Genomic DNA, 19,364 nt, shown 5'->3' with positions numbered 1-19,364 from the left:
TCACAGTTAGAAAAGAAGTGTGGAAATGGGGATTTTCAAACACTGTTGGCGGGACGAGGACTCAGAACAGCCTTCCTGGAGGTCAGTTTGTTGCAATATTTTAAAGGACCGCAATAATTCTGCCTCTAGAAATCTACTGAGAAGACGCACATCGAGACAGGAAGCCACTGGCTGTGATTATCAAAAAGCTGGACACATCCAATAAATTACCACTTATCTGTCTGACAGAACACCATGACCCATTAATAGGAATGTGGTCTATCAAGATCTCTATGATCTGTAGTGAAGTGAGAAAAACAACACATATAGTATGAAGTCATTGGGCTTAAATATACGGAGAAAGTTCTGGGCAGATGAACAGTAAATGGAAATCAAGGGTTCGCTTGGGAGAGAAAGCGGGATTTAGAGGGATCGAGCAAAGCAACGTAATTATTTTTTTCCATAGCCAACTTTTTTTCTTTCTTGGCAAAAACAAAATAAACCCTGAAACACCGTGTATGATGTATGTGAGTAAACCATTAAAATGAACCGCCAAAGAAAACCCCCAACAAACCCACCCAATCCACGGTGACACCAGAGCCTTCATTCTAAGCCAGCCCCTCCCCAAACTCCCCTCACAGCAGAGACGTTCCTGGTGGCTCATCATGATTTTGGTGGGGGGGGGGGGGTGGGGGGTGGGTGTGTGTCACTGGGCGTCAGTAACAAGGGCAGCAAACCTACAGGTGCAGTCAGGGAATGAGCCGCAGGATTTAGCCGGGAGGCATGACAAAAGGGAAGGTTTCACTCCTGAGCTACGTGGGTTGGACAGGTTCACCTGCCCCGTGTCCAGAGTCCTCTGCCACTAGCTCTCTCTTGGCCCTGGCGTGTCAGCTCTGAGCCTGCTCCTAAAAGCAGGCTTAAGGGTCCTATGATGTTACCCGTCCCCGCTGAAGCCACACTGCCCCCTGGAAGGAGACCGCAGCTGCCAGGCCGGTGTGGGCACATCCTCTCTGCACACATACCTCAGAGAATCTCTGCACGTCTTGGGTCAGCGTGCCCACTCGCTTCCACTGGTAATGCTTGAGCAACTTCAGGATGGCTGGGTTCACCGCGTTATCCGATGGGACAGTCCGAAAGAAGTATGGGTACTTTTTCTTATCAGCTAGGACAGGAGTGGTTGCGGCAAAGGAAAGCTGGAAAACACAAAAGAGACATCACCTTTACTGGTGTATTTCTTGGCTGTGCGCCCAGGACCTCCCCCAACAGAACATAGACCCTGAGCCAGATTGGGGGGGGAGCAAACGCATGGACGCATGGGGCAAGGCATTTTGTTAAAGCCTTTTTGTTGGGAAAGCGATACATTATAATTGAAGAGAAGGTTTTCAAAAATGCCAAATAAGGAGAAAGAAGGAAAAATGTGGACCAATAATTTACTCCTCACCAATGAACCACCATTGATGCAGTTTATTCCCTTCTGGTCCTTTTTCCATGCACAGTGATTTTTTTTAAGAAGGAGATTTTCAAAATCATTCTACGTACACAATTGAACCCCTTCCTTAATACTATCCCACAAGCCTTGAAACCATCTTGTTAAAAAGAAACTCCGTGCAAACATTTTAATAGCTGTGTAATACTCCAGCATAGGAACGTACCATAATTTACTGAATCATCTCTAATTTGGGGGCATTTAGACTGTTTGCAATTTGTCATTATTGTCATGTTATTCTAAAAGCGTCTTTGTGCCAACCATCTTTTTTCTACATTTTAGGCTATTTCTGTAGGTTAGAGTCCGTGATATAAAATCTCCCACATAAAGGGGATGAGGTTTTGAAGACTTAATATTTATCCCCCCTCCCTAAATTATGTCAATTTACACACCCACTAGCCAGGTATAATTAGAGGGCCAATGTCACCACAGTCTTACCAACAGAGAGAAATAAAACATGTCTCTCTATAATTTTATAATGGTTTACCACTAAAAAAAAATGAGTCATATTGCATTCATGGGTTATGCATAATGTTGAGCTTACTTCCATGGGATCGTTAACTAGTAGTATGTTCTATTTTAGGAGCTGTTTTTTCATATCCTTTGTTTGTTTTTTGAGTGGTATTCTAACGCTTTTCTGACGAAGTCTAATGGAGACTTTTTTTTTTTAAGTACAGCATCCAAACTCAGACTATTGGAGTTACCGCAAATATCCCAGTTTGTTTGCTTTTACTGTGTGTGTGTGTGTGTGTGTGTGTGTGTGTGTTTTAATTGACACTCAGCAGTCAAATCTGTCTATCTTCCCCTTCATTATTCTTTCTCTTTCTTTCAAGTGCCAGTAAGTTGCTAAATCGGATTTTAATTATCTGTCTTCCAAGGCCCAGCTGAAATGTCACCTTCTCTGTAGCATTTCCTCTGATCTCTGCTCTCCCGGTCCCCCGGCCTCACCCACCGAAGGTGCTTATCACCCTTTTTGATCTTTGCCGTGTGCCGGCAGAAACATGGTATCTTATTGCTCTTCTAATTTGCATTTACATTATAAGCAGGGAATGCCTCTTCTTAAGCTCAAGAGCAATTTGCAGTTTGTTCTGGAAACCGTGCACATCCTTCCCCTGATTTCCAATTTGACTCTCAGTCTTTTTCTTATCAGTTGGTAGAAGTGATCTTTTATATGAACGAAACTAGCCCTTTGCAATACAAGTTGCTAATGTCCCCCCCGAGTCTGCATTTTTTTTCTTTTTGTGTTTCTTATAATGTCTTCTGCCATAGAGATTTTATGCGGTTGAATTTATCAATTTTTTTCCCTTTTATGTCCTCGGGTTTTGTGTCATATTTAGAAAGGCTTTTCCCTCATTGAGACTATTAAATAATTCCTCCACAGTTTCTTTCATTCAGTCACCCCCCACCTTCCTTCCCTCTGTTCCTCTTTTTTTTTTTTTTAAAGATTTATTTATTTATTTGACAGACAGAGATCACAAGTAGGCAGAGAGGCAGGCAGAGAGAGAGGAGGAAGCAGGATCCCCGCTGAGCAGAGAGCCCGATGTGGGGCTCGATCCCAGGACCCCGGGATCATGACCTGGGCTGAAGGTAGAGGCTTAACCCTCTGAGCCACCCAGGCACCCCTGTTCCTTTTTCTTCCTCCCAACCTGCCACCCTCCTTCTCCTCCTTCTTTTTCCCTTTCTTTTTTTTTTAAGTTTTGTAGGTTTCTTTAAAGTTTATATTATTTTATTTATTTATTTGACAGAGAGAGAGAGAGAGATCACAAGTAGGCAGAAAGGCAGGCAGAGAGCGAGGGGGAAGCAGGCTCCCCGCCGAACAGAGGGCCCGATGTGAGGCTCGAGCCCAGGACCCCGAGATCATGACCCGAGCCAAAGGCAGAGGCGCAACCCACTGAGCCACCCAGGCACCCCTCCTTCCTTCTTTTATTTCATGTAAACCCTTGACCCAGAGAGAGCTGAAGCAAGCTCACTCTGCCTTCACAGGCTTTCTCCCTGAGCCCTTGCTGTCTCAGCAGCAGCTCTAGACCCAATACATCCCAGAGTCCAATTCCAGCATCCAGGGAAATAATATACGGGTGTCCTCCAGCCCCAGTGAAGATATTTTTTACTGCCTTTCCTGTCACCCAAGGAAGTGCTCCTTCTCCTCCCTAACACTTTCACAGAGTCAGGCAGAAGGGACCCTGTCCCTCTTCCTGGCCTGGCTCAGAGGGTAGACAACCAAGACCTAGAATCCCCGCATCTCTTGGGTACAACCAGCAACCTCACCACATCCCATCTGTTGAGAGGAACACAAAATATCCCACCAGCTGTCACTTGGAACTAAAGAGTACCTGTAGGAACCAGTTCCCAAGATCCTCATAGAAAGAGGGACATCATCCCAAGACTGCTAAAGGCCAAGGGTAGAATGACTGTTTAGAAAAATTCTGAGCAGAAGGAGCAATGGGAAAAAGAACACACAGAGAGGAAACTCTTGGCTGGACACACCAAGGAATTCTTACATTCAGAGTTGTCCAGCAATGCCAGTAGTGAGATCCCTGCATCTGGAGGTATGCAAAAGGAGGCTGGACTACAACCTAGTGAGAATATAGAGGAGCTCTAATGTATCTGTGAGCTCCTCAAAAATTATATGAAAAAGTCGTGTGGGCAGGTATGTGCCTATAGGTGTACCCATTTTTTTGAAAAGAGGATCCACAGTTTCCATCAGCTTCATCAGGAGGGTCCTGTGACCCAAACAAGGTCAGCACCCCTGCCTACAGGTGATACTGAGGTCCCAGAATGAGGACAAGAAGTAGATGCTCTCTACAGTCCCCTTGGACATAGTGTCTGTGACTCGTCTCTCAAAATTAAAGCAACATGTCAAGCCTCCTATGGACAGGAGAAGAGAAAGAGGGAGCTGTTCGAAAAATCAGGGAGTAAGTCTTCCAGGACCTGGGATGGTATATGTGCCATCCCGTCCCCCAAGATGCTTCTCTGACACAATTTGGGAAATATGGGTTTTCTGATGTGATTTATGAATCACACTCTGGTTACAACTTGATCGCTATTGTCCTATCAGTTCCAGGTCCACAATTAGTTGTTGCTTGAAAAACCTCATATGTTTGCCCTGTAGGTAATTACAGTGGTTACTGTTCAGTGAATAAATGGCCCATTGTGTTTACAATGGGCTTGGAGTACAATCCATGCCCCCGGTCTAAATCATGTTGGGTGCAAAATATTAACTGGCACCAGTATTTTCTGCCCCATTTGAGATAATGCTCATTTTGATTAGATGGCTTGGTGTTACCTTGCCTCTGGCTTTAGCCTCCTCAAACTTTCTTCTGTGGGCAAAGGCTGCAGTGGCCTAGGAGCACTGCTGACTTTCCGAACTGGAGGAACCTGAAAAGTCATCTAGCTTTGGGCTTGTCTCTCCTGGCTGCACGGCAGAATCACTTGGAGAGATTAAAAAAAAAAAAAAAATACAATGCCTTGGTCCCACACCAAACCAACCGAATCGTAATCTCTGAGTCTGGAAGTCAGGCTTCAGGATTATTAAAAAAAATTGGCAGGTGATGACGATACACAGGGAGGGCTGAGAACCGCAAATACAGCTCAACATCCCTAGTTCCAAATAAGCAGGCTAAAACCTAGAAATGGGAGACATCGAGATATTTGCCATAGCCAGTAAGAGGTAGAAGCGGGACTCCAAAGGTGGGTCTACAGGACTCCAACTCCTGTGTTCTTTCTCCCCTTGAAGGCTGCCCACCTGCTTCCTATGTGCTGGCTAGCCTTCCCTCCCCGCCCAGTCCTTCAGCATCCGGAAACACCAGGCCGTCTGCTTCACGGCCAGAACCGCGATGCCCAAGCTTTCTGGGCTCTCCTTCCTTCTTTCACACAACCAAGTTCATTTCCAAACACGCTCTGATTGAGGCTCTGAGTTATTGAGGCTCAGAGTTAATCCCTAACCAAGGATTTATTTCAGAGAGTACTTTTAAAATTTTAGAGTTTGTTACCATTTCTGGTTTTATTGCCCTGTTTTGAGAATTTGGCATGGAGGGTGTCTGCTTTTGGAATTTATCGAGATTTTCTTTGTGGCCTATTCTACAATCAATTTTTGTGAAAGTTCCATGGTGGCCGGAAAAGAGAATGCAGTCTCAAGTTGTAAGCTATGAAAGTCTGCATCAGGTTTCTTATGTATAACAGGTATAATCAACCAAAATGACTGAGGGGGTGCCTGGGTGGCTCAGTGGGTTATAGCCTCTGTCTTCGGCTCAGGTCATGGTCTCAGGGTCCTGGGATTGAGCCCCGCATGGGGCTCTCTGCTCAGCGGGGAGCCTGCTTCCCCCTCTCTGTGTCTCTCCGCCTGCTTGTGATCTCTTTGTGTCAAAGAAATAAATAAAATGTTTTTTTTTTTTTTTTAAAGTCACTGAGTATCACATGTTCCATTTTTCTGTTTAGTTGATCTGTCAAAGACTGGAAGACTTGTTCAATTTTTCTCTACCGTCTCTGACAATTTCTCCATCTATTTCTACAGTTTTTATTTTATCTGCTTTGATTTTATGTTACTTTGAGCATAAATGTTCATTACAATTACATCTTTATTTCTTAGCAACGTATACCCTTGCCTGGTCCCAAGAGCAGGCACTTAATAATCATTCCATGAACTGAGAATTAAAATATTTATCAAAGTAAAAAAAAACACACCCTGTCATTTTATTACTTTTTTGGTCAATTTATTACTTTTTGGTTTCTATTATAACATGCTTGATATTAATATTGAAACCTTTACTTTCTTTCTACTTGTATTTGCCTGTCATAGAGCTGATCCTCCTTTTATTTGCATTCTATTAAGATTGTTTTAAAGTATATTTCTTGAAAAGAGCACACGGATTTTAAAGCATGTAAGCTTATTGCTGTAGTAAGTACTTCTTGATCTTGCACTTACCTTGTTGGCAATCTTTTTTTTTTTTTTTTTTTTTTTTGAGAGGGAGAGAGGGGAGGCAGTGGGGAGGGGCAGAGGGAGAAGGAGAGAGAGAATCTTAAGCAGGCTCTAGGCCCAGCATGGAGCTCGACTTGGGGCTCTCTCTCACACAATCCTGAGATCCTCACCTGAGTAGAAATCAAGAGTCAGAGGCTTAACCCACTGATCCATCCAGGCGCTCTGGTAGTCTTGCTCTCTTTGTATGCTTCCTGTTTGTTTCCTCTTGTTCTTTTTATACTCACACTATATGTCTACTCCTCTCTATTCTGGGTATATTAACCTTGCTTCTTATTTCAAACTGCTGGGTTTTCTTTTAATATTCTGAAGAAGGGCAAGTGGTTGAAATCTTGCTGAGGATGACCTTCTGTTGCCTTGACACATGGTTAGAATTTAGCTGGGTATAAAATTCTTGGGCTGCTTTTCCCCCCTTTGAAACTACAAAGGGATGCAGAGGAGAACTCTGGGGCCAGTTTGACACTTATTCCTTTGTAGGTATCTGATGTCCTCTGCCTGGATCCCCAAAGAAGGTTTTTTCTTTATTCTTAGATTTCAAAACATTTCCCAAGCTAGATCTTGGTATGACACTCTTGATTTTATCTGAGACACTGGGAATCCTTTAATCTATACCTTCAAGCTTTTCAACTCAGAAAAAAATTTCTATGCATATACAAGTGTAGTATTATATGTAATACCATATTGATTTTATTATCTTCATATATATTCTTGTCTTTGCTCCAGAGAGCCTCATTATTTAGATGCTGTCTTTCATTCTTTTCTTTTTTATTTTTAAAGATTTTACTTATTTATTTGGCAGACAGAGATCACAAGTAGGCAGAGAGGCAGGAAGAGAGAGAGAGAGAGGAGGAAGCAGGCTTCCGGCTGAGCAGACAGCCTGATGTGGGACTCGATCCCAGGACCCTGGGATCATGACCTGAGCTGAAGACAGAGGCTTTAACCCCTCTGAGCCACCCAGGCACCCCGTCTTCTCATTCTTCAATTCCGTATTGATCATATTTCTTTCCATGATTTCATCTCTGGTTCCTTGTCCTCTACAGCTCATAAGAGCATCTCATTCTATTCCATATCTTTTATTATGGGATGTGTGCATATTTAGTTTCGCTCATTTCTGGTAAAGCGGCTGGGTTACTCATGGTCCCAACAGCAGGGCACAAGTTCTTTCTTCCTCATATCCTGGCCAATAATTGGTATTATCTCCTTTCCTACTTTTTGCCGATCTTTCTGGGACATGGTGGCACTTCATTGTTATTTGACTGTGCAGCCCTTAGCCTTTGAGGTTCTTTGATCTATGAGTTTGTTGATCTGCTTTTCAACAGCCTCACTTTTAAGTTTTACTCTCCCTAACATAATTTTATGATGTTATTAAGATTTTCCATTTCCTAAAAGTTGTTTAGGATCACACTCCTTTCTTACCCTGTTGTCTTATCTCAGACGAGTCCAGGGAGACCCTGTTTTTTTCTGCATGACTGAGGATGCTAAATGATTTTCTGAAGTTTTCTTCTTTGTTCTGCAATAGATCATTTTCAGAGGTGGACTCTTCCTCTGCTTCTTGTAGGTATGATGCACCTTTGATTATTTTTGCAATACTTTTTCAAAGGCTGAATGTCAGCTGTTTCCAGTGTACTCATTGTCAAAAGCAAGGCAGGTCTTTTCAGAGTTGGCTTATCAAATAACACAATGCATGGATTGCCTGTGACCCATTTTCTGTCTTTTTACATTATAATTGAATATTTTTCCCAGAAAAATATTTGAGCACAGTCTTTAGTGTCCAGAAGGCTCTCACTTTTTATTGTTCTATGCTAATGAGTGACATCTTTGTCCTCAGTGCCTAATTTTCTGATGCTCTGAATCAACACAGTACATTACATTTCCATCATACATTCCTGCCAGGGTTTTTCTTTCTTGCCCATGAAACTTTACTTGTGAGGTTTCTGCCTCCCAGGATGTAATGCACTCCTAGTGTCCTCTTGTCTTCTTCCTATTCAGCTTTACCTAGGAATGTATAGGTCTCTTTGAATTTGCAAAGAGAGATGAAAATGAAGAGAAGAAAGCATCTTAGCTGCTTCAAAGGTCAGCAACTGTGAGTAGAGGTGTAGCTATCCAATGTTCTGATTGGTAAAGCCCTGGGTCCCTAACTCAGGTTGTGGGAGAGAGAGGGAGAAGTCTATTATTTTTCACAATGATTACTGTCTTATTAGTAGGCAGTGTTCAGAGTGCCAGGAGGCAAAGTTTTGTAGGATTTTATCAATCTAGCTCCATCTATTTGAAATCACTGAAGTTGCCAAACATCTAGAATGTGAGTTGGTCATAGAGCCCCTCGGTTCTTTGAGGTAAGAATCACTCTCTATTTTACAGCTGAAGAAACCATGGAAAAGAAAGGCAATGTAGTTGTGCAAGGTCAGTACAGGAGTGACAAAACTGGCCTTTTAACTTCCCTATCCTGTTCTCTTTCTTCATTCAGCTTTGAAGAGCCAGTCCCAGCTGAGATGGGGGAACGATCTGGGGACTTGTTCCTTCTTCTGAGACCCTGTAGCACAGCCATGAGGCAGCTGATTCCAAGGCTTCCAGAATCTCTCGCACATAGCACATTTCCATGGTGGGCATGGCTAGTCCTGGGGGATTCTGGGTGACTCACCTTAACCAGCAGATTGAAGTGGGGAGAGAGTTGTCAGCATCTCTCTCTGGGAGGGGGTTTTCAGCCTGGCATGAAATATTTTGTAAGGTTTAGGGTCTGCTTATGGAAATGCAAATCACTTTAACATTAAGCTGAGGCCACTATGAGGCCACTTTAGGGAGCAGGGGAAAATGGGCTTCATTAAGCCTGTCTCTATGACTGTGAGAACAAGGACATCATTTCTTCTAGGTGTCTGTCTTCCTCACCTCTGAATACGATGATGGACGAAGGATATTGAAGGTTCCTCGCAACCACACAATTCGGCTCTTCTCTCCAACAGTTGAGGAAAATGATGAAGAAGTCTGTTAGTTTTGTGTGGGTATGTGTTTCGTTGGCTCTGATTTATTCAGATAATTGCCTTTGTGTCTCATTTCTCTTTGCAGATGTAAGCCCAGATGAAAAATGTAAACACACCTCCCAACTTCGGGATCTTTATTAAATTCCAAGCCACTGATGAATTCTTGCCTAAATGCAATTCATTCTTTCCCTGATTTGGAGCCTCTGAGTTTAACTTTCCTGGGGAGTGATGGCAATTTTCAGGTGGGAAGTAGGACTGAGAGCGGCTCTCATTGCTAAATCCTAGGTGAGAGACTCAGGCCAGAAGCAAGGCCAGTCGGGGGGGCGGGGGGGGGGAATATGATGGAGTCTTGCTCTTTTCTCTGCTCCCTTTAATCTTTTTCCATGGGTTTGCTGACTGTTTCTGTAATTAAATGAGGGAAGTATTTGTCATCTCGGGTCCCTTTCAGCCGAGATGAATGGAATGCAACTTTCTCAGGAAGCTTCTGACAAAACCCTGTTTGTGGCCAGTGCCAGGACGTATACAAAGGCGCTGGGCTGGGGGCATTGGGAACTCGGGCCCGCTTCAGGTCCTCGCCAGGTCGCTGCTGCACCCGAGCCCTGGCGAGAAACTGTTTGGACACAGAGTGCCTCTCCACAGAGGCCCGCGAGAGTAATGCACTGTGGGGCTGCCGCAAAGCATTTCCCGAGTTAACGAGGGGAAAGGAATGCCTGGCCTTGGGGTGTTTTTGAAGGCTTATTCCCACAAAAGGCCCGCTGGGGCGTCATGCAGAGACTTGCTCTAAGGTTGGAAGGCTTTTCAGTCCGAGAGCCCCGGCTGGAGCCACTTGGAGAACCATCATTTCTCCTTCCTGTTGATGAGCTTCCATCTGGAATCACTCAGAGGGGCAGAGCAGCCCGGCTTTCACTACCCACCTTGATGCCGTGTTCTTCTGGGGAGCTCGAAACAGTCTGTGAGGGAGGTAGAGGAAGCATCATTGTCTTTGTTCCTCATGGAGTAACTGAGGCATTGGGAGGTGTGGTGACCTGCCTGAGACCCTGAGGCTGGTAAGGGGTGAAGCTGGGATTTGAGCTCCGGTAGTCTGGCTCCTTTAAGTTATTGTGTGATGAGCACCTGCCATGGGCCAAACACAGCATGAAGGGCTCAGCATTCACGTTCTCATTTAATGGGTAAAACGACCCTACGACCCTACGACCCTACGAGGTAATCACTTCTCTAATCTGCACTTTTCAGATGAGGAGACTGAGGCTCAGAGAGGTTAAGTCAATTGTCCTTGGTCACACAGCCAGCAATAGGCAGAGCAGGGAGACTCCATGAGCCTTTGCTCATTCTGCAGACTGCTACATTTTTCAACTGTAATGAACAATGTCTAAAACAAGTTTACTTCTTTAGTCTAACTCTTCACCAAAACCCACCATGTTGGTAGAGTAGACTTCATGACTCTCATTCTCCAAATAAGAAAACTGAAACTCTGGGGCGCCTGGGTGGCTCAGTGGTTTAAGCCGCTGCCTTCAGCTCAGGTCATGATCTCAGGATCCTGGGATCGGGTCCCGCATCGGGCTCTCTGCTCGGCAGGGAACCTGCTTCCCTCTCTCTCTCTCTCTGCCTGCCTCTCCATCTACTTGTGATTTCTCTCTGTCAAATAAATAAATAAAATCTTTAAAAAAAAAAAAAAAAGAAAAAGAAAACTGAAACTCAGAGAGGTTAAGTGACTTGCTCAAAGTCACCCGTTAGCAAGTAGCAAGGCTAGGGCTTGACCTTGGGACTTTCATTTTTGGCATGTAGCTCTCTCTCCAACATTCAAAGCTGTTTCTTGGGGAGGTACCCCGTAGAAGACAAGCAAGCAACCAGGGCAATTTAAAAGAAAGAAAGACTAAGAAGAAAAAAAATCTGCTTAAAAGAAAAAACAATAATACTGAATCACTGGCTTATTATGCTTTTGATTCCCTAGGATTGTCCAATTCAATTATATGAAACAGAACTCATATGGGTGTGTGTGGATATATATACACACATATACACATATACATATGTATATATAAAACTTTATTTTATCATTTAAGAGAAAATTCTTCCTATTTTTCTTTTAAAACTTTTATCATCATATAAAAGCTATGTCTAACTGTATAAGTATATAAAATAACTATGTTCCGTTTAAGGAGTAATAACGAAACCAATATCCAACTGCCCATCACCCAGTTTAAGAAATAGCTTTTATTTACTTGTAAATATTAAATTGTAAAGTAATTTACTTTTTTTGCTCTTTTAGATACAACCTTTTGTGATTCTTTTTTTTTTTTAAGATTTTATTTATTTATTTGACAGACAGAGATCACAAGTAAGCAGAGAGGCAGGCAGAGAGAGAGAGGAGGAAGCGGGCTCCCCGCTGAGCAGAGAGCCCGATGTGGGGCTCGATCCCAGGACCGTGGGATCATGACCTGAGCTGAAGGCAGAGGCTTTAACCCACTGAGCCACGCAGGTGCCCCCAACCTTTTGTGATTCTTACTTCCGCCTTCCCTGCCTCAGCTTTTCTCTCATTATTTTATATAAAGGAGTTAGAAAACAAATATTACTTCCTCAAATCCTTTCTTTCCTTTTTATTTAAGTCAGAGATAGAATAAAACAGAGAGACATCGAAAGCAAAACAGTGCTGAGAAAGCAGTATGGCCCGTAAGGTAGGGACTCAGGGCCTCAGTGTGGATGGGCTGGGGCTGAATGCCAGCCCCGCTGTTCACCACGGAACCCTCCTCTGCCTGTTGGGATCCGTCTCCTCTCTGTAATCCAGGGTGACTCACCCCACCCCACTCCCATCTCAGGATCCAAGGAGAATGATGGCTAATGTCAGAGCCCAACTTCTAGACTTAGACATTATGAGGCTTCAATGGTGTTTCTCACCCTTATGAAAGGCCTCTTAACTCAAAGCTTTTTCCTCTCAGTAATACCTCAATCCCAAGGAAGGCAGAGGGGAGAGGAGTACACCCATTTCACAGAGGAGATGCTTCAGTGAATGAATGGGTTTGCTCTCTGTGACGTGGCTGCCACCAAGCAGAGACACAATTCTAAATCAATCAGGCCTTCTAAATCCTGATCAAGTGAATTTTAAATGGCTTGTTAATTTAAAAAAATAATAATGATTATATTTCTTGTCTAATTGTGTACAATTAGGATGTATGTCTTTAATTTTCTCTTAAACTTCTGGTAAAATGCTCCATTTCCCCCTCACAGCTGTACAGGTGACAAATGTAGGAAATTAGCAAATTACATTAGAATCCTCTTTGGCTTCCTCAGCTCCTTTGCACTTTGCTTTCAGCTGATGTCTTTATGGGTAAGAAGTGCTCTCGTGTGATCACAGCTGTGAAGCCAACTGCCTTTTAATTACCACACTGCAAAAATCATGTCTCCTCATATCAATTTAGCACCTCTAATTAGTGAATGGGTTGAGATCACATCTATAGGGGGAGAAAGGTGTGCTGTGGCCCACCTCAATGCTTGCAGTGAAAGAGGATGTAGCATTTCTATCTGTTGGATCCTCCCATTTCCTCATGGCCAGCTCCTACTCATCTGTCCAGGCCTGCTCATGGCCACCTCTTCCAGGGAGACTTCCCTGCTATCCCTTAGTTCTCCTAGCAGCTGTCACAGAAAAAGCATTCAACCATGTATTGATAAACGAATGTATGAGTGAATGCAAAGGGAGCAAACTTAGTATGTGGGGTCCCAGAGAGAAAAGTAGAATTGATATATGACTCTCTCAGGGAGCCTGATGTGGATCAACATCTGGGAGAAACATTTAATAGTGAGATATTCAAGAAGGAATCAAAATCTTACAAAGTACTGAGTTCTCCATCACTGGAGATATTCAAGGAGATGCTCAAGAATCACCTATGTATCAGGGTTGTGGAGGGGATTCTCAAACCAGCAGGGGGTTTGCATGAGTCAGTGTCTGCTGATGGCAAACCTAGTGATTTTAGTTGAGCCCTAGATTAATATTTTATATCTCAATAGGTACATTTTCTTTTTTTATATTTATATTTCTATTTTATATCTCAATAGGTACATTTTCTTTTTCATATTTATATTTACATTTTATATCTCAATAAGTACATTTTCTTTTTTATACTTTTATACCATCTTCTTAGAAAATGATACAGATTTTCCATTCATGGTATTTAAATAAAAGGATATGTGTATTTAAAGGAAAATACTAAATCAGTTAACAATACAAGTGGTAGACCCAAGGGTCTTGGAGGTCTGGGAAACACTGGATTGCAGGTTCATTAAGGAGTCCTATAAGAATATACAGTCCTCAGAAATAAAAATTTCCTACTCAAATCTGTTCCTTTCCATTAAATTAGGTCATAATATGCATTTAAACAATATATCATGAGCAAGACTCTTATCTGGGCACTGGAGAATAAGCACTATCAGAAGGGCCACAAAGAGGGTAGACGGACCTCTCCAATCAAATGAATTACATTAAAAAAAGAGAAATAACCGTACAAGTAGAAATGGCTTAAGAGGGTTGCCATAGTTAGCAATACTGGGGACACACTTGTGATGAAAGACTTCTTTATTTGCCTGAAATTTTTTAATTTAACTGGACACCTGCCTTCTATCATGACTCCTGAGTCACCATCCACACCAGAGATGGTAAATAGACCTGAGCCTATGTGACGTCACGAGTACGTTGATAGTGGCGGCCAGAGATGTGGGTTAAGTTGGTGAAGAGCATGAGGTCACACCTGCAATTAGCATGGGACGGGGAAGCAAGGGCTCCGCTGTCATTCGTGTATCCGCCATCCTCAACTTGTCCAGTTCCTCATTTTAACCCGCAGGGGGACCGGAGAAAACCAGGGACTTGCCCAGGCTCCCAGCCCGAGTCCACAGCTGGGCTTGGCGAAACTCATCTGCTGCCCCGTGCCGCCTGCTCAGAATCAAATCAGAATGCCACCAACGCCGGGATTATGTAATTCCAGGCTCTCCTCGGCAAACATGACCACCCACATCACCGGCCAGAACGCACACAGCCCGTCGAAGCCACCACCTGGTCCGATTTATCATCAGGACTCCATTTGAACGCCCCAGAATAACACAAAAGATGGGAAACCAAAGCCATTTACACGGAGAGAGTTCCATGGAAGGCGATGTTGTGACGGAGAGCACGCAGGGGTCTGAACCACGGTGCTCCTTACATAACATCTCGGGGACGCACGCTAGGACAATTTTCCGTTTGACTCTCGGTAGCACCCACAAGCAAGTGGGCTTTCCTCTAAAGCAGACACAGCACGGGCTGTTCACTGCAATGATGGCACTGAGCCGAATCGGGGGCTGCTTCTCCACCATTCTCCTGCCCCCCCCCTTTCTGGGCCCGGACTCCCCTTGCCGTTAAAATAAGGAGATGGCCCTGGGTAGCTTTTTATTTCAGCTCTACCCTTTCATGACGTTGCAATTCTGCGTTTGATTTACAGACCAAGGAGGAATTCGTTCTTTCCGTGAGGGAACGAAAACTGTGGCACTTGGAGACTTGGTCAGGGGGGTCTGAAACCAGCCTCTTCCAAGATAGTTAGAGGGCCTAATTGTTTTAGATCTCCATTTGGGTATCAGCCTTTTATTTTCTGCTCTTCTTAATCAAATTCATTCATTAGTTTCTCTCATCAGTTCAGCAATCATTTATTTTCTAGAAAAATTACAGATGCATTCCCTTAACCCACCATAATCCCCCTTCTAGGAATCCATCCCCAATTCACACTGGCACCCCTATGAAACAGTGTGGCTCAGGTTATTCCAACAGACTGGAAACAACCCAAATGTTCATTGATAGAGGACTGGCTGTCCCAACTGCAGTTCATGCACATCGACAAGTGCTATGTAGCTGTAAAAAAAAAAAGGGGGGGGGGATATCTTTATATAGTGACAAAACATACAGCTCTGGGAAAATTAAGGGAAAAAAAGCAAAGTGCAGGACAGCATATGCAGTAGGCTCCCTTTTGCGTAAGATAGAGGAAGAGAAATAAAGACACACATTTATGTATATCTGGAACAAGAAACACTGGAGGGATAATGAAAAAGGGCTAAATACAGGAGAGGCATGGAACAGAACAGAGGGAAGCTGTATGGGGTCCAGAAATTCTCTACTTGTTACATCCTTTTCGACTGTGGAATCATCTAAAAGTTGTGTAGGTTTTAAAAATAAAATTGATCAACACAAAGCAAGCAATCCCTAAGAACTGAAAACAAAGGCACTTAACAAATGTTATCAATCACACTGAGAAAAATCTGTAAAGGGACTTCTGGTTATATCTCCACCGTCTGACCAGGAGAGAGATGGAGTCTCCTCCACCAGCCCGCCACCTCCCACACTCACAGCTTTTTACTGTGAAGCTCTTCAAACCTACAAGAAGGTTGAAAGAACAGTACAGTGAACACCATATCCCCTTCACCATTCAGTATTTTCCCCATCTGCCTTCCTCTCTGTAAAAATATTCACACACGCACACATATACACACATACACAGAGACGCACATACACACTCACACGTTTTTGTTTCTGATGCATTCAAAATTATAAACTTTGACACTTCACTCCCATCAGTCCAGAAGATTCTGGAAGATTCCCCTGGAGTGTGATCGCAGTGTCCTCACCACACTTACGAGAATGACGAACACTTCAGTACCATCCAATGGTCAGTCTACCCTGATTTCTTCGGTTTCCCCAAAATGCCCTATTGGATGTTAAAAATCGGGATCTAATCAGCATCCATGCCTCCCATTTGGCTCCTATATTTTTATAACCTCTTTTCATCTAAGAACAGCTCCCGGCCTTTCCATTGTTTTTGTTGTTTTCCACCACATTAACTTTCCTGAAGAATCCAGGCCAGGTGGCTTGTAAAATGCTCTAGATGGGTGTGATTATCTCCTTATAGTCATAGTCAAGGTTAAATGTTTTTGTTTAAAACATGAAGAAGTCTATTCTCTAGTTCAGTCCACAAAAAAAAAAAAAAAATCCTAGAAGCAATGACCCCCAGTAGCAACGAGCAGAGTTAGACCCCAGATCTTGGTCCCTAAATACAATCCCCAGCAGAAAGAATGGGAAAAGCTTGAAGAAATGGCTGGCTCCAAATTTAAGGCAGATAAATAACATTAAGTGCCCAGAGGAATGGAGGAGAAGGTGGGAGGGGAGGGAAGGGGGCAGGAGGGAGCGAGAGCGTCAAAAAAGGGAATGCTCTTCTGCAAAGAAGAACACCAGCTTCAGTGCAGAAGGGAGGGAGTTGGGGGTCACCTGGGTGGCTCAGTCGGTTAAGTGTCTGCCTTCAGCTCAGGTCCTGATCCCAGGGTCTAGGGATTGAGCCCCACGTGCAGCTCGCTGCTCAGCAGGAAGTCTGCTTCTCCCTCTCCCACTCCCCGTGCTTGCATTCCCTTTCTCACTGTCTCTCTCTCTCTCTGTCCAATAAATAAATAAAATATTTAATTTTTTTTAAAAAAGGGAGGGAGTTCGATCAGAAAATAGCCATCTTGCAGCCCTGATGTGACAGCGGCTTGGCCAGGACCATCAACTGAGCCTCATATCATCTGGTAAAAGATGGTGGGGGACCAGGACATCAGCCTCGAAGTCTCACCCCACAGGTTACTTAATAATTACTAAGGGGAGGAGGTATCTTTACAATAAATCTAGCAGGTGCCACCTTAGCCAAAGGATGGAGTTTCGTATCACCGAGAAGGTTTCAAAGGTAGGCCTCCTGACTCAAAGCAGTGGGAAGAACATGGTATAAAAGAGGATTCTGGCCAGAACTGTTTTTCCGGAATCTAGCTGTGAAGAAATGATCAAATCCAGATTTGGGATTTGGGAACATTTTCTAAAACAACTGGCTTGAGCCTTTAAAAAGGTCAATGTCCCATAAGCAAAAAAAAAAAAAAAAGTTAGGAGATTAAAAGTAGTAGATTCGGGGGGCCTGGGTGGCTCAGTGGGTTCAGTGGATTAAGCCTCTGCCTTCGGCTCAGGTCATGATCTCAGGGTCCTGGGATCAAGCCCCACATCAGGCTCTCTGCTCAGAAGGGAGCCTGCTCCCCATCCCCCCGCCCACCCCGCCTCTGCCTACTCGGATCTCTGTCAAATAAGTAAATAAAAATCTTTAAAAAAAAAAAAAAAAGGGTAGTAGATTCAAGGAGACTAAGCATGTGATCGAACTTACACTGTATGCTACCTGACTGGTCCCCCCCTACCCCCAAATAAATGGCACTAAGGACATTCTGGGGACAACTGGGGGAATCTGAAATATGGGCCACATAACAGTTTAAATTATTGTATCACTGTTCATTTTTTAGGTGTGACCATTATATTGTGGTGATATACGAGGATATAATTGTTCTTAGGAGACTTATGCTGACATATTTAGTGGTGAAGTGTCATTATGTCTGTAAGCTGCTGTCAAGGGCTTCAGCAAAAATATGAGTGTGGTGGGGGCAGGGCGGGGGAAAGAGAGGGTACAGAAGACCAACAAGGCAAAACATAGACAATCGGCGTCCCTATGTAAAGGGTAGAGGATGTTCACTGCACTTTCTTTTAATTTTTGTAGGCTTCAATATTTTTCCAAAAGACTAGAAGAAAATTTGGAGGAAAGGTGGAAATACTAAGTAGAGCAGCAAAAACACTGCATTAAAAAATAATGTCTGTGACTGATTGGAATACAGCCCATTTAATATATTTTTTAAAGATCCATGAATTTGTAATGTTACTTACATAAAAGGGAAAGACTGAGAAAGAGAGAACCCCAAACCAAACAAAATGATTCCTGGAGGTTCTCCTAGATTCCAGGCCACATGCTGGGCTCTTGGGTTCCAACCGACAACAAGGGAGATGTGGTCCCACCTCCCTCCCCCCGCAAGGTGCCCCTGATGGAGGGGACTGACATTACCAGGCAAGCTCTAGGCTGAACAGAAAACTGAACCTTCGATGATGTGTCCCCTGGAGGCCGTGATCTGGCTGGAAAGGCTTCCCAAGGAAGTGGTAATCAACCTGGGAATTAAGGAAAGATCCCTTTTTGCTAGTGAGGGCTGCTGGGGTGGGCTTGGCTGTGCTGAGGGTCCATGTCCCCAGGACTCCAGCCACAGGCCTGGAGTTTCAGAAGACACCCAGGATGAACAAGGACACGCAAAGCCAACATTCCATCTCAGAAGTAACCAGGACAGTGTGTGGGAGCCTGGGGGGAAATCCGGGAACACTGTGCTGGGGTCGGCATCTGGGCAGAGTCTCGATAATCATCTAACCCAGGGTGGTTTATCTCAGGTTGAGCGCTTCCCACTTTATAAGGCTCAACCTCTGAATCATGGAAATAATAAATTATTTAATTGTCTTGGTAAACAGAGCCAAAGCAAAAGTCTTCTGTATAATTCAACACTAAAGTAGGCCAGGCTCTATTTAAAAAAAAAAAAAAAAAAAAAAAAAAAAAAAAAAAAAGCCAACCCATTCATTATAAAACCACCCAGAGTAGAACTCCAAGTACTATATGCTTGAAATACTTAGCATAGTTATTGATTTTCACCAACAACCAGTCATCTGGTTTTTGATTTCAAAGGAACCACTTGTTTTTTATACACAACAGTCACTGGATGAGGAATAGGTTTAAAAGTGGGGTGTGTGTGTGTGTGTGCACGCATGTGATGGAGGATTTACAGGGAGAAAACATGTCCGTACTGAGAGGCTCCAGCAGAAGGCTCCTTGCCAAGGTAGGCTAGGGAGGGACCTCATGAACACAGAGGGAGCCTCCGTGGTCTCCAAAGATCCCACTCCCACAGCCTGAGGTCTGTTCACTGTAAGAAGCAGGGCAAGTCTCTTCTATCTTTGCATCTCATTTTCCTCATTCTATCCTTTTTTAAAGATTTCATTTATTTACTTGAGAGAAAGAGAACTCGAGCAGGGGGGAGGGGCAGAGGGAGAGGGAGAAGCAGACTCTCTGCT

General features: G+C 43.7%; 1 protein-coding gene across 1 annotated transcript in view; it reads right to left on the bottom strand.

The window, feature by feature from the left end:
- Window positions 1-19,364, bottom strand: part of GABBR2 (gamma-aminobutyric acid type B receptor subunit 2) — a 340,230-nt gene that overhangs the window by 202,612 nt on the left and 118,254 nt on the right. The window contains exon 3 of the mRNA XM_032308333.1: window positions 1,002-1,172. Within this exon, the coding sequence (XP_032164224.1) occupies window positions 1,002-1,172 (171 nt within the window). The remainder of the gene's footprint in view (window positions 1-1,001; window positions 1,173-19,364) is intronic.

This window comes from Mustela erminea, chromosome 12 (assembly GCF_009829155.1).
Source record: "Mustela erminea isolate mMusErm1 chromosome 12, mMusErm1.Pri, whole genome shotgun sequence".
NCBI classification, from domain to species: domain Eukaryota; kingdom Metazoa; phylum Chordata; class Mammalia; order Carnivora; family Mustelidae; genus Mustela; species Mustela erminea.
This window is presented reverse-complemented; position numbering and strand designations above follow the sequence as displayed.